Source organism: Platichthys flesus, chromosome 11 (genome assembly GCF_949316205.1).
Source record: "Platichthys flesus chromosome 11, fPlaFle2.1, whole genome shotgun sequence".
Classification (NCBI taxonomy): domain Eukaryota; kingdom Metazoa; phylum Chordata; class Actinopteri; order Pleuronectiformes; family Pleuronectidae; genus Platichthys; species Platichthys flesus.
Window position 1 is genome coordinate 20529652 of NC_084955.1, and position 14230 is coordinate 20543881.

The 14230-nt window shown below is 44.7% G+C and overlaps 1 protein-coding gene across 5 annotated transcripts in view; it reads right to left on the bottom strand.

The window, feature by feature from the left end:
- Positions 1 to 4313: 4313 nt before the first annotated feature.
- Positions 4314 to 14230, bottom strand: part of map7d1a (MAP7 domain containing 1a) — a 36623-nt gene continuing 26706 nt past the window's right edge. For 4 of the 5 annotated variants that reach the window (XM_062398443.1, XM_062398441.1, XM_062398442.1 and 1 more), the window contains 9 exons: positions 13598 to 13836; positions 12304 to 12577; positions 11335 to 11515; positions 10530 to 10634; positions 8792 to 8842; positions 8636 to 8696; positions 7586 to 7664; positions 6965 to 7203; positions 4314 to 5258 (listed from right to left, as the gene is read on the bottom strand). In XM_062398443.1, the coding sequence (XP_062254427.1) occupies positions 5248 to 5258; positions 6965 to 7203; positions 7586 to 7664; positions 8636 to 8696; positions 8792 to 8842; positions 10530 to 10634; positions 11335 to 11515; positions 12304 to 12577; positions 13598 to 13836 (1240 nt within the window). In that variant the 3' untranslated portion in view covers positions 4314 to 5247. The remainder of the gene's footprint in view (positions 5259 to 6964; positions 7204 to 7585; positions 7665 to 8635; positions 8697 to 8791; positions 8843 to 10529; positions 10635 to 11334; positions 11516 to 12303; positions 12578 to 13597; positions 13837 to 14230) is intronic. The other variant, XM_062398440.1, reaches the window with a different exon arrangement.

Below are 14230 nucleotides of genomic sequence, written 5' to 3' on the forward strand. Positions count from 1 at the left end.
CTACATCCAAGATGTAACATGAATTAGCCTGTCGTGTAATAATCGTGAAGGTGTGAACCTCTTTTCTTCCCTAACACACCCAAAACCAACTGTGACTTTAAAACCGGTATTTATCCCTTATGCCCTTGGTGGAATAAAAAAAAGGTAAATTAGTTCAAGTTAAAACCAACGAGTGAAGATTTGATGTGATGTCGTTCTCATCTCTTAGTTACACACCGAGTCAGACCAGCACTGTGTGGTGTGTTTCTGCCAAGCTGGAAACTGGTCTGCTGCTAGTTGGTAAAGTTTCCGTTCACTTACCTCCTCTGCCAACGAGGTGATGGTTTCACCCCTGTCACTAAAACTACTGGACAGATTACCACACAACTTGGTGGAAGCATGTGGTGTTTGTCAAAAAGAACTCTTTGCATTTTTAGTGCGGATCGGAATCAGGGATCCAGGATTTTTCTTTATTGTTTCCTTATTTAACATTGCGACAGAGGGAGTTTTTCATTTTTTACGTGCAGCTTGATTGAATTTAAAGGGACTGTTGGGGCTTGTGTTCAGTTCTGTTTCTTTTTCTCCCACGAGTAAATCAATATATTGCATAATCAAGATTGTGCAAAAACTACAGGACCAATGACTCTTTGTGGATGTGGTATCTGTCGGGGAAGAAGCCATTACATTTTGGTGAGGATATGTGTGCTGTTTGGTGCACACACAGTGGTGTTTGATTGAACCTGAGAGGACTGTTCGGGGGGGGAGGGGAGTATGCACTCCACTGTGTGTCATTCAAGTTGACAAGGTTTTAAACGATGCACCGATACACAATCCACATTTGATGCTAGGCCCCTTTTAATACTCCTGATCTGGTGGAACATCATACACTCAGGAGGGACCTCATCAAAGAGCGTCCATGTCCGTCAGGCTGTGACAATGATCCAGCAGCTGTCCATTTAGACTCTGCTGCTCCCCGTCCCTGGTGACCCCCCCCCCCCCCCCCCCCCACCGACAGGGTGTGAGGTCTCGGGTTCTCGGAGCAACGTCAGACAGCAGCTTTCTGGTATCAGGGGCCCTGCAGGGGTCTGATGGGGGGGTCACTCCAAATCTTACCATCTCCCATCGGACTAGCTGAGACGTTGCCCAGCTCTGACAGGGATCAAGAAACAGGCCGGGTGTGAGTGCCGGCCGCGCCGTGGCCTCTCACCAACGTGCCGCCATCGGAGAGCAGCTGTCTGAATGGAGCCTGTTGCCGGGCAGATAAAGACGGTTCCGTGTGAGAGGGCGTGTGAGCATCAACACTGACCAGAGGTTGGGTTCGCAGGCTTTGATGGTTGCGGCGAACGCATAGCTGCACCAGTGGTGGTCTTATCTGGAGTGGGACTCAGTGGTGTGACCCGACGCTGACCCCCCCCCCCCCCCCCCCTACCCCCTATGTCTCGTGTAAAATGGAGGTTGAGCTGGCACCATCGGCCACTCCTGAGATATTTGCAGGATTCCTCACAGTCCTCGCGTACGGAGATTTATGACTGAAACGGTGATAAATCTGGAGCGTGTGCCCCGATGGCGGCCGGCGGGAGGCGAGCGGAACAAAGGTGTGACGGCGTGCTGGTGAAATGACTCACACATGACAGGAAGCGGGTCATTTCTTTTGTTTTAAAGATGAACCTTAACATGAAGTTGGTCCTCCTCACCCGGTGGAGACCAAAATAAGTGGAGTCATGGGTAGTGACACCTCCAGCTCACCCATGTGGAGATAATGCACCCATCAATCAAAGAGGCACAGGGAGGAGGAGGAACCAGATCTTTTACTTTAACTGGCAGATCCTTTTATTGGGACATTGGGTGTTAGGATCACGCTTCATAGTTACTGTTATTTTATTTATTTGCTCATTCATTCTTTAGGAATTCAAGCAGATACTTGGTTCCTCTCAGCCTGTGAGTGTGGCGTGGCCTCGCTGACATCTCCCTAAAAATAGTGCCCACTAATCCTCGAGTCCTCTGAGAGGTACTCCACATTACCAGGGACTGACTCGCAGATCAAGTGCGTCCAAAACTATAAGAGACTAAGAGATTAAGGCTTTTAAATACATATCTGCAACCGTATTGTTCTTGCTGATGTTTAGATTTAGATGGGAGCATCTCTGCTGACACACCGTTGTGTCAGAGTGAAGAGCAGGCGTGACTCCAGAGGCAGCAGAGGAGCGTGTTGTCTCGGGCCTCCGTGCTGCGGTGCTGCACCCTCTGGTGGGATTGATGAACACAGCTTGTAGCAGCAGCAGCCGCTCGTGTTGACAACTGCAGCAGCAACATGTTGAACCAGTGAGATCGTGTGTGTGTCGAACTCGACTCGGCAGGGGAGGTGTGCCGCCAGGGGCCGATTGAAACTGAGCTGTGAGAGATGATGTCTTTGTTCAAATCTGAAGCCTCGTTGTTTCACACGTCAAAGATTAAAAAGAAGTTAGCGCAGCTGGAGCTAGAATCTAATTGTGGTGCTTAAGTAAAGTTCAAGTTTTCCAGCGTTTGGCAGATTGAGGGGAAATTTATACCAACAAGCATTCAAACCTCCGCCAAGGCCCAACTGGTGCATTTAAATTCGCTGGATCCAGATTTTTGTTTGGATCTGCATCATTACACAAACTCATAAATATCAGTCCCCAGATCAGATTGTCGTCATCAAGTCCCGTGAATTATTCTCTGAGAAATAAACAAAAATGTTGAAAAATCTTCTATCCCACATTCCCTAAAGAAATTGAAATAAATTCATGTTAGCTGTTTAGTTGTTTAGTCGTTATCCTGCTAACTAACTCAAATAAACACATCAAGGAAAACAGTCTCCTCCGTGTGGGTAATAATAGAATTTAAAAATACTCTATAATCTTATCTTGCCTTATCTCAGTCTGGTTATCCACGTCCAGAGACACTTTGAGTCTCCTTCACCATGGATCCTCGACTCCTCCTTCTTTTCCATCTCGGGGGCTTCTGTTTCATTTTAATTAAATCGTTTCCCTTCTTTTCAAGGACCGTTATAGCACAGTTGCATTGCTGAGGGCTTTCCACTGCACGGTGATCAAATCTGACGCACCCCACTGGGAGGGACGAGGCTCGATTTAACCCACCTCCCCTCGGTCCACTGGGCTCCTCTTCAGTTCCTTATCACAGGCGGCTATAAGTCATTTAAAGCACATAAGTTCTACACGATGATGAGTGTGGCATGTTTTAGTGGAAGGGGACATAAATCGTGTTGGTAATTCATTTCAGCTGCAGATGGCTTATAACCGTGTGCCAGGCCTCCCTCTCGCCACCAGAATACACTGAGGGGGGGCTGGGGGGGCATCAGATACTGGCAGGCTGCCCCTGTTGGGATTCTGTAAAAGGAGACCCAAAGTGAAATGGACAGCTGAGCCAACACGCATGACTTGAACATCAACTGCAGGGCCTGCCCTCTGGTACCATCTCTAAATCTGTTTTCCTGTGGTTGGCGTGCTCTCCCTTCCTCAGAGGGTATTTCCCCCTTTAATAATCAGAATTCTAATGTGCCTCAGGAGAAAACCAGTACAAATCATTCCCAAACTATAAAAGTAATAACAAATGCTGATCTGCTGATTCATGATTCAGATGATCATTTTTGACAGTGAGATTCAACTTGTACAGAACATCTGTATTTTTTTATTTTTCTCGTCACACAAACGTTAATGTTCTCAGTGAAACATTACCAGGGTCTCAACAAGTACAGTTCACACCTTTTAAGACATTTTTAATTAATCAAATTTAAAACCTATAGTTGTCAAGGATGACGGATTTGAAGCAGTCCAAGAATTACTTTCATTTCCCCATTTTTGAAGAGAAGCCTCGTTGAGACCATCCCTCAGAATGCCACGTTATAAGACAGAATAGTGTGTCCATTGTCTTTACACCTAATTCTATAGCTTAACAGAAATAAATGAAGATTAACATAACTTAGACCTACAACGTATTTAAGACTGTCCACATAATATATTGACGTAGCCCGGCAAATTGCATCTACTCATAGATATCAGTCGCCTCTGTGTGTTTTTTTTTAAATCAAGAGCCATAAAATAATCCTGGGAAATCTGTAAAATTGTAAAAAATTGGTTTATATCGCAATGTTAAAGAAAGTGATATTTAATTGGTTCTTCTGTTGGGTAAGTGCCGTGGAGATTGGTTCAGTAGTTTCTATGTAATCTTACTGACAAACAACAACCAACCAACACATAATAGGACAGGGGTGAAAACATAACTTCCATGGCGGAGGTAATAATCCCTGAATGCACTGAATCCATATATAATCGGGACAAACAGACGAGACCACAGACTGGACAGCTTGTCTTTAATAAGACTTAAGATACTCCCACTGACCTTGTAACACACATCAAAATATATTTGTAGCATTTACACGCGCCAGCATTTGAAATACACACGAGTCCACGACATCTCAATGCAAATGAGAGAAATGAGTCATGCCTGCACATGTGAAATACTGTTAAATAATGCAGTAAATCCCTGTTTTCAGGGATCTCACCTCGGATCACTTGTGATTTCTTAATTGTAAATGTTGCACAGTCATTACATCCAATCTGCATACAATCAATCTGAACATGAAGGCGTATGTTTACACGCAGTAAGAAGCCGTTGCATGTGAGCTAACATTTCAAATCTCTCCAGAATTCTCAGTTTAACTTAACAACCAGGATGTCGACTACCTGGGTTTTTACTGAAGCGTACTCCGAGCAGAGCAAGCGACTCCCTTTCATTCTGAAATCCACAAACTCTTTCCTCCTTTGTCTGACAACACCAAAGTTAATTTACATTATTCACAAAAATGTACCCCCTCTTTTCATATTCCTCTCTCAGTTAAATAGCTAAAGACCAAAGAAATCAAATGCTTCTTTTTTTTTTCAGCTTCTCATAATAATTACTCAGCTGTACTGTAGTGTACAAAAGATGACACTGTGGAGTAATAAGGTGCCTGGAGTCGGTGCCACAAAGATCTTTACAAATGTGAACACTGCTGCACCCGAGTTGCAACCTGCACCGTCTCCTCTCCTTGTCTCCTCCGTCCTCTGATGCTTGGTCATCATCTTCTGTGGCCACTTCATCTTCAGAGACGTGTTCGCTCTCCCGAGCTGAGAAGAAGGTTGTTGATTGGCACAGGTCACAGGGGGGCTCCCGCAACCCACGCCAGCAATGGCAGGGCTGCGAAAGGTCAGTGGCTTAGGGTGACGAGCCCTTCAACACTGGAACATGTCACAGGACCTCTGTGAGGGAGGCACAGAGTAGAAGGATCAGAAAGCAGCGCCGCGGCCAGTGAGGATTAATCCAAAGTTGCAAGCTGGCACAATTTAAAGCCAAATCCTGGTCGTTAACCTGAGGAGTGACGTGGACTGTGACCTTCTGACCCTGTGACCATGCTAAATGCAAAAGGATGTTGAACATGTTGCAGGAGGCATGAGCCCATAAATCTTTTCATGACTAGTTTACATGGGGGGGTAACGACCAGACCTTGAGCTCCTTTATCAAAATCAAATAGTCTAGAGTATTCATATTCTCAATCATGAACGTCTTGTCAGGTCAGAGTCGTGTTAAGTGTCATGAATTTTCAAGAGTGAAATAAGAGCTGTTATGCAACAGAAAAGAGAAACCTAACAGAAGGAAGATGTGAGGAAGGTTCACAAAGGTGACTGCCCTCCATTTACTTTCCATGATCTTTATGACTGCTGACTTGTTCTCTGTGAACAGGTGAACGTCAAGATTTAAAAGGAAGTGAATCGTAGGCTGCTGCTGACGGTGTCTCTGGTTGAGTGAGGAGTGATACGGCCCTTAATTGCTTCGGGTCTTGTTTCTAGCCCCTGCCAGGGAAGCACTTGTGGATAGAGTCTCCTCGTCGCCTCAGCCATTCTAGGAATTCCTAACTGGGTTCAGGTCCAAGAGAGCGAGGCTGCTGAGTAAAAGCTGTCATCGGCATAAAGATCTGCGCCTATCTTCACGCTTCCCTGCACTATGTCTTCCATATTGCATCTCCACCCTCTTTGTTTGTGTTGTGCTGGGTTCCTCTGTGCCACACCATCCTCCCCTCAGGAAGGACTCACTGTGACACGTTGAAGTATAAGTTCAGTGTGCCTCGGGCCAATGACCACAGCCCTAACTGTGGTACCTTGTGCTGCAGACTTTATTGGGTAATGTGAACCTGGCCAAGTTTAAAACCAGCTCGGAGGAAATAATCATACAAGCTTGTTGCCAGTGAACCTTGGTTCTGTCGGCAGCTACTTTTTATTTAAGCAGTTCCTTTCAATCAAAATGAATCTAATGAGGATATTTTTTGTAACTTAACTTATCTCTGATTACATTTTTTCTTTTACAGGCAAGTGAACATGGGTTTGTAATAGCCAAAGCTAAACCCCTCTCTAAGCTACACTGTCTGGCTTTTTACTTTGTACAACTTTTAATAACAATATTATGAAAGATGATTTGAAGTTTATTTTATCAATGATAGTTAAGTCATTGCATTTATTGTCTGAGGGACCATTATTAGCTCAGGTAGAAGCTAATGCTGCTTTAGTTCATCAAAAACGTTGCTGCCAAAGCATTAGCTTTTAACTGCTTATAGCAAGCGATAAAGCCACATGTTGTGAACTTTAAGATTCAGATTCACAGTCAAGTTTTTTCAAGGAAACTTTTGCCACAACATTGGTGAGAAAATCAATCACAATTAGCTTAGCGTAGCATTAGCGTAGAGACAAAAAGCTAGCCTACTTGGAGATAGAAAAAAATCGTACCCGCTTCCTAAATGAACAAACTAACACACTTGACCTTGTTTTGTTTGATCTGTACTAACTGGCAAAGCTAAGCTTATCGTATTCTTCACTTCTTCTTGATCATTTTAGCATATTAAAGGTCTCAAGTCTTGAACAATGTGTAGTTTTATATTATAGCCACTCTTGTGTATCGTATGGCCGAACTTTACCTGCAACATGCTGCGGCTTCATGGGGCCGGCCATCTTCATGAACGACTCCTCATTTTCAAACGTGAGAATCGGCTCAGTGGCCATGCTGTTCTGGGAACTGTCCCGCGCTCCGTTGGTGGTGTTGCCGTGGTTGGCGAGGTGGAGGATATCCTCAAAGTGGGAGGTGTCTCCTTTAGTGGAGAGGCCGTTCTCATGTCTCATAGACTGGAGCCCGTTGACCACTTGGACTGAAGGGCTGCTGGTGAGAGGGGACACAGAGCACAGCGTGGTTGTAGTTATGATGCTTCAGAATGACTCATACAACCGATGAGTCACTCCACTGCTGTCCAAGTACAGAAGTCCTTCAAAATCTACCCCAAGAGGTCTCAAATACAAAGAATAAACATTTCCAATAACATCCTTCTCCCAGTATTACAATGGTTTACTGTGGGCCTGGATCCTGTGGCTACTTGTATTTTCCGTTGAGGTTTACAACAATGTGAAAACCACCTAGACTTGATTAGGAGTCAGCTCCCGGCTTGGCTTTCTGGCACACGAGTTTCATACCGTTCACGGTGGTCCTGGATTCACATGCCCACAGATAAACTGTCACTTTGATCTAAAAGGAGTAAAAGTTGTACCTTTCGTTGACATTAGTTTGTCCATTTTCTGTCTTGTTATTGGGGACAATGACCTCTGGCTTTGGCTGGTAGTCAGCAACTAGAGAAAAAAATAAAAAACAGCCATTGATTCACTGCAAACCAAACAAACACCAACATGATCACAAACATTCAACTCCCCCCATCCTATCGGCATGCTCAAACACCACAAATGATTAACCTTGGACTTTGTTCAAGCTAATGTTAACTTTCAGGACAGGGATGCTAAATTGTCCTGGGACAACCTTTCTGTGTAGAGCAGATCCCCCCTGACTCAGCTCCACTGAGGCTATGACTGTGGTTCAGACAGAGCCCCACACCCCTGAGCAGAATGGAGGCGTGCCTGCCAGGCCTCCAACCACATCAGTGACTCGCTAATGTCTTCCACCATTCACCAGTTTATCTCGCAGACCACAATGAGCGCCCTCATCTTACTCATGGACTGTACGTGACGTGGCAGCTTAGTGGAGGACGGTGCTCAAGTTATTTACTTGGAACATGAATTGTTCCACAAGTTGTAGGGAGAGGAGATATGGGTTAAGTATATTTTATCATCTGTGTTGAAAGTAAATGTTTGTTAACTTCTGGAGACCGGGAGCCCACTCTTCCTCTCTGCTCCCTCAGTCCCAAGCAAGAACACATGGGCCCCATTGTGCAAAGAAGAACTTAAAGTGCAGCTGTGCAGGATATGAGGCAGAGATCTCATTTATTAACCCATGTAGGCCATGTGCGACTCTGACTCACAAGGGAACTAAAGCACAACAAATAACCCGGGAGTTTGTGGAAGAGGTAAAAATTAAAGAAAGATGCAGAGGAGAGGGAGAGCAGGTATGTGTTTCCAGCTGTCGCTCTAAAGGTGGGATAAGAATGAGTTCATGTGCAAAAACAGATTAAACGTTCAGACACAACCTTAAACGTAATATGTCTCTAATTTGGATTTTGTTAATTGGAGCATAACGAGTTAGAAATCCACTGTAATGGAGGATAAATGAAGCAACTATTGTTAATAATGGCTTCAGATTAAGGGCTTACCTTTGCTGCTCTCTGCTTCTTTTCCGTTGACATGTGCAAGTGGCGAGGACTTTGTTTCTTTCTGTAAAAGACCGAGTGATAATTTCAATAATTTTTTTTTTAATTTAACTGATAAATGTTAAAGCTCGTTTTGATCAAACTGAACATCAACTGTACCTTCTCGCCTGCATCCGTCTTGCGGGTCCTTTTCATGATCTCATCCAGACGCTGAGAAAAGAGGAGAAGATGGATGAGTCTGTGTTTGTAGATTTTCGCTGATGATTAGTGACACCAACACAGTAATGGTTGTGTGTAGCTAAAAGTAAAGTTGAGTTTTCATCAAGTCAGATATGCAAGTTGTCAGTGAAGTATCGACAACAAAATGTCTTTGTTTAAAGGTGCGCCCACACCCCTTGATGGACTGCTTTGGTCTAAACATTTAAACTTGGTTCCTTACTTCTCTTCAGCAGTGTAATATTATAGTTTATATAATATGATTTTTGTTATGACTTGACCTAGTCGATTCGTGTGCATTATGCAAATGTTGGTCTTTGTGATGTCACATGACACAGCAATTCTGTGGAACTATCAGCCCGATTACTGACAACATGTTTGCATAACTTTTACATGCACAACAAACCCATAACACACTGAAGGAAAGAAAAACTGAAAAAGCATCATATTGTCTCCTTTAAATGAATAAACTGAGTCGAACTGTGTCAATGATGACGAAGCAGCACTCTGTGTGTTCAGCTGCATCGACAGCGTAGGACGAGTGAACAGTGAATAGAAGGGGATGGATGGTCAGACTGAGCTGAACTCACACACTGGGCCGCTGTGCGAGGCGTATTTGTATGCTCTGAGGGAGGTTTGATACGAGATGCGACCTTCATCTGAGGACACAGCGAGTCGGACACAGCTCGGCCATTACTGCAGCTGCCCCTCATTAAATGAGAAGCATATGTAAGTTCCAAGGTTTTTCGTGGACGGCTCAAGTTGTCATCACTGCTTTGGCATCTAGCTTGGCTGCAAAACATCTGGACCTGACGATCCTGTCTAATAAGTTGCCCCTCAGGATACTTTTAACCAACTAGAACAATACTCTCAAAAGAGGTGATAAGAAGAATGGGCCAGTCTGTTTTGGTAGAATACAGTAGCAGTGTATAGTACAGGGTGACTAAGCAGTGAGAACATGCTGTTCCTGTTGGCTAAATCCAGGATGAAGCCAGGCTTCTTTTCCCTGAGCCAGGCCTGGCATGTCCAGATAAGAGCCTTTCACACAGAAGTTAGGGATGAGGAAACAAAGAAAGCTAACACACACACACACACACACACACACACACACACAGGCTTGAGTTAACTGTAGATATGGGTGGGATAATTGAGTAGAAGGCAGTGGTCACATAAAGTGCCTCAGCAGCAGCAGCAGCCCACGCGCACGTATGAGCACACGTGTGGAAAGATGTGCAGAAGTTCACATAGAGATGGCCGTCACAGAAAGCCCCCTATTATTAGTGTTTATATTTAGCTATGCGCTCACAACACTCTAAGCCATCTGAAATCGTGGCATGCAGACAGCTGATCCAGGATAAACCAAAAACATCATTCATCTTGGTTTCAAGGACTCATTGGGAAAGACGAGCCACAGAATAGAATACCTCCACTGCGGAGCACTCGCTGTACAATGACAGCAGAACTAATTTGTGTTGCTGTGGGATGTGTGCAGTTCAGAGCAGTGTGGTACTATAAATTAAAGTATTTAGTGAGTTTTTCCACTAAATATTATAAATTAGGATTTTTCTTCTCCTGCCCAAAAGGAACCTTGTTTCTTGTCTATTAAGAAAGGAAATTTCTATTTCCATTATTTTATTGGTGACTTTAAAACCCAGTTGAAAGGACAGATGTCCTTCCCTACCTTTTTCCTCTCCAGCCTCTCCTGCTCCTCCTTCTGGAAGTGTTTCTCCCTCTCCAGACGCTGCTTCTCCGCCTCCTCCCGGGCTTTAGCCTCAGCCTCCTCTTTCTGAAATAGACACAGGCGAGAATCCAACCACAACTTTAATGCTGGCAGAAGGAGGTTGGGGGAAAACTTCAGCCAAAAGAACATGCCTTTTACGTAACAAGGGTGTGGCTGCTCCCTTAGCAATTGTTGTTTACAGCCACAAAGGGGATATATTCCTATAGCTTTGTGCCAAAAATATCTATTTTCAACATTTACAGCTTCTAGAGGCCCAGTCACAGAGAAATACTTGGGCCTTTGCATGATTACATTTGATCATGTTTAACCACAAACGCCATTTCTGTGAACGACCACAAGGGGGTGACAAAGCATAAGGGCTGAACGCTGGACATTTACCGAGATAATAACGAGTGATTCATTTATACATATGCAGTTTATTTAGAAAACTGAAATGTAAAAATAACCATTCAGTCTGGTTTGGATTGATATTTGTCATCAGTGGAATAAAAAAATAAAAACTTGACTTTGTTTTTGTAAGAGCCTGTTATCACATGAGGTCTGCATGAGGTGAACAGCTGAGCCCAGACAGTAAACAAGTGTCACTGAAAAACACCACAATCTGGTTGTTGACTAAAGATAGTGGAGAGTGTCGGTTTGTGGTGTGACGGGCAGAGAGCCTGGGATTGATGTAAGGATGCAGTGTGGTTGTGTGTCTGCGTGTGTGTGTGTGTGTCTGTGTGTCTGTGTGTGTACTTCATCATACCTGTTTCTGCAGGCGCAGGTTCTCCTCCTGCTCGGCCTGGGCTCTCTCCCCGGCCTCCTTCTCATCCTGCAGCCGCTGGACTTCGTCTCTCTTCCGCTGCTCCTCTGCCATGGAGCGCGCCTCCTCCTCCCTGAGTTGGCTCTCCTCCGCCTCCCTGGCTATTCGCTCGTCTCTCAGGACCCTGGAGACATCACAGACAAAGTTGAGAATAAGCATTTCAAACCAAAAACAAGTGGTAAACCTTCTCAGTGTGGTGAACAAATTTAAAATGATTCCATTGATGGGACATTTCCTCTTTAGTTTACACTCAAGCCCAAGCAGTGGGAACCAAACTTTTAAAGGGAATGGAAACAATTGGAAGTATGAGAGCCAACAAGTTATCACATCAATAGCCAAGCTGTAAATAGTGACTTGCTGTTGTTAGAATCAGCCAACAGACTTTTAAAAGTTATTTACATAGTCACAGACGGAGCTGAGTGAAGTTATATTCAGACATTAATGTTCTGCGATGATGCATGAAGACTTCCTGATTGTTTTTACTAAATAAACTCTAAAGTAGGGCTGTGCATTTGAACAATATCAATGGTTATTACAAAACCGCAGCATTCATCATTATCTGAGAGTTTAAAACCTCAGGAGCAAAAGTACTAACAGTGATAATTATCAACTGATGATCCAGCCCTAAAGGAAATATCTTTGTTGTGTATGCACCAATAACCATTTCACATTGGCATCACATAAATGAATAATCAGTTTGTCTGAGGGGAATGTTGCAAATGGACATTATAATACAGAAAAGAAAAAGGAGCTTTGGGAAAACAGCCTGGGAATAACTTCCACTGAGCTGTGAGTGTGTAAAAGATTCCCATCATGTCTTGGAAAGTCAAAAAATGAAATGCAGACGGACTGAGCAGCTCTGGCCTGTTCTGACCCGCTCTGTGTTTTGAAGTATAATAAAAACCCTCTGACCTTTCCTTCGCCTCCTGTTCGCGCCGCTCCAGCTCCTCCCTGTCCCTCTGCTCTCGGGCTTGCCGGCGTCTCTCCGCCAGGATGCGTGCCGCCTCCTCAGGGTCGTTGGTGCCCGCCATGGGCTTGCCTGAAGGACAGGGCGTGGGTGACGCTGCGGAGGCAGAGGAGGCCGAGTGGCTCGGCTCAGGTGAGGCTCTGGCTGGGACTGGCGTGCTCGATGAGTGGGGTGAGGGAGCAGCTGAGGATACTACGATGTGAGGAACCACAGGGGAACCTAAGTATGATGAGGGGAGAGATAATATACATTAGGCAATGCAACTATTTGTGTCTCTCTACCAGTAAGGACTTTTAAAGTGGTACTTTTCTAAAAGAGGTTTCAATCGACCTTCATAAGTACCACATTCAAACGCAGCCTTTTCCATTCACATGCACCTTGAAACTGTCTGTCCACGGCAAAATGTAAACAGCCATAGCTTGAGCCTAAGAACTTGGTAATGACATAATTAAGGGTGATTAGTGCAGCCTGCTAGTGTCGTGTGAGCAGAGCGTGGAGCTGTGTGTGGCTCCGTCAACACGCTCTCTTTGTTTTCATGCCTAATTAAGCCTGATGCTAATCTGTGCCTAATGCTCCTCGAAGAGGAAATACAGATTTTCCAGAGGCTCCATTTTCCATTAGATCCTGTCTTCTCTGACAGGAAAACACCGAGCCAGACAACAAAATTATATAAATACGGTACCACTCAGCCACAGAGGGAAGCTCCCCCAAATCCAGATGTTGTGTATCTCATGGTGGTGCGAAAAGGACATGTAGTCAAACTGGTAACCAAATCCAGATGTTCCATTATTAAGTAGTATACTTCATTAAACAAAGTATCTAAACACAGGTTTAATCAGGGGATGGATATGGCTCGGTTGTTATCATATGACCTTAAAATCCAATCTAAATAAAGTAATGAGAGGAGGTCAACATGGTGACACATGACTCAGCTGCACGAAACTAACAGACAAACTACAGCTGTTTTCAGACACGAAGTCTGGAAAATGTCTGGAAAATTGGGTCCCAGACATTTTCCAGAGTTTTCCTTCACTTGTGAAGAACGCAGCACGAGATGTTCCAGGTCAGATGTGTGCACAACCAAAGACCAGGATGAGGGGGGGGCCCTTGAGTCGAGCATGTAGTAGTCAGGACATTTCGTACAAACTCAACTGCAGAAATCACATTGTTTTTCATTCTACTATGAACTGTGAACGACTTGATGGTTGACTAATGATCATTACTTTCTTATGTACTCACTCCTTCTCTCATCGGGGGTGGAGGGCCTGCGAGGCTCCCTCACTCTCTCCAGCGGGACAGGGGAGGAGGTCCGGTGTTCTATCCTGGCAGGGGTCCTGGCTCTTTTGGGCCGGGCCTTGGGAGTCGAAGGGCTTCCCCGTGTTGATGGAGGCTTGGGGGAGGCAGCGGGGCTGGGGGAGGCCGTTCTGCCCTTGGGCGTGGCTGGGGATGCCGGCCGCTGTCGTGATAATGGACTGGGACTGACAGACAGGGAAACGCAAAGGGGTAAATATAAAACCTGATTGTAACTCATGTTTATGTTTGTTTAAAATGCCATGTGTCCTGACGAAACCTGTTTTTCAGCAAACAGGTTCGCACCGGACAAAGCACTCAAACATTGCATCATCCTGTAAAGTGCATTATCGGTCAGCATCCCATGCAACACTTGGAGGGGAAATCCATTACGCTCAAGTAGGATTTCTTTTTTCCTCCAAGCCTCTGGTGCCGACAGCTCTGCCGCCTTTTAGTTGAGTCAAAGAACTATATTTCCTTTTCTCTGTGCGTCATCCTGTCTTTCATGTCATGTAATTTATTCCTGGGGCCTTGGGGATTAGAGCGGAAATGACCTTGTGTGTTGTGATCTTTCAATCAATG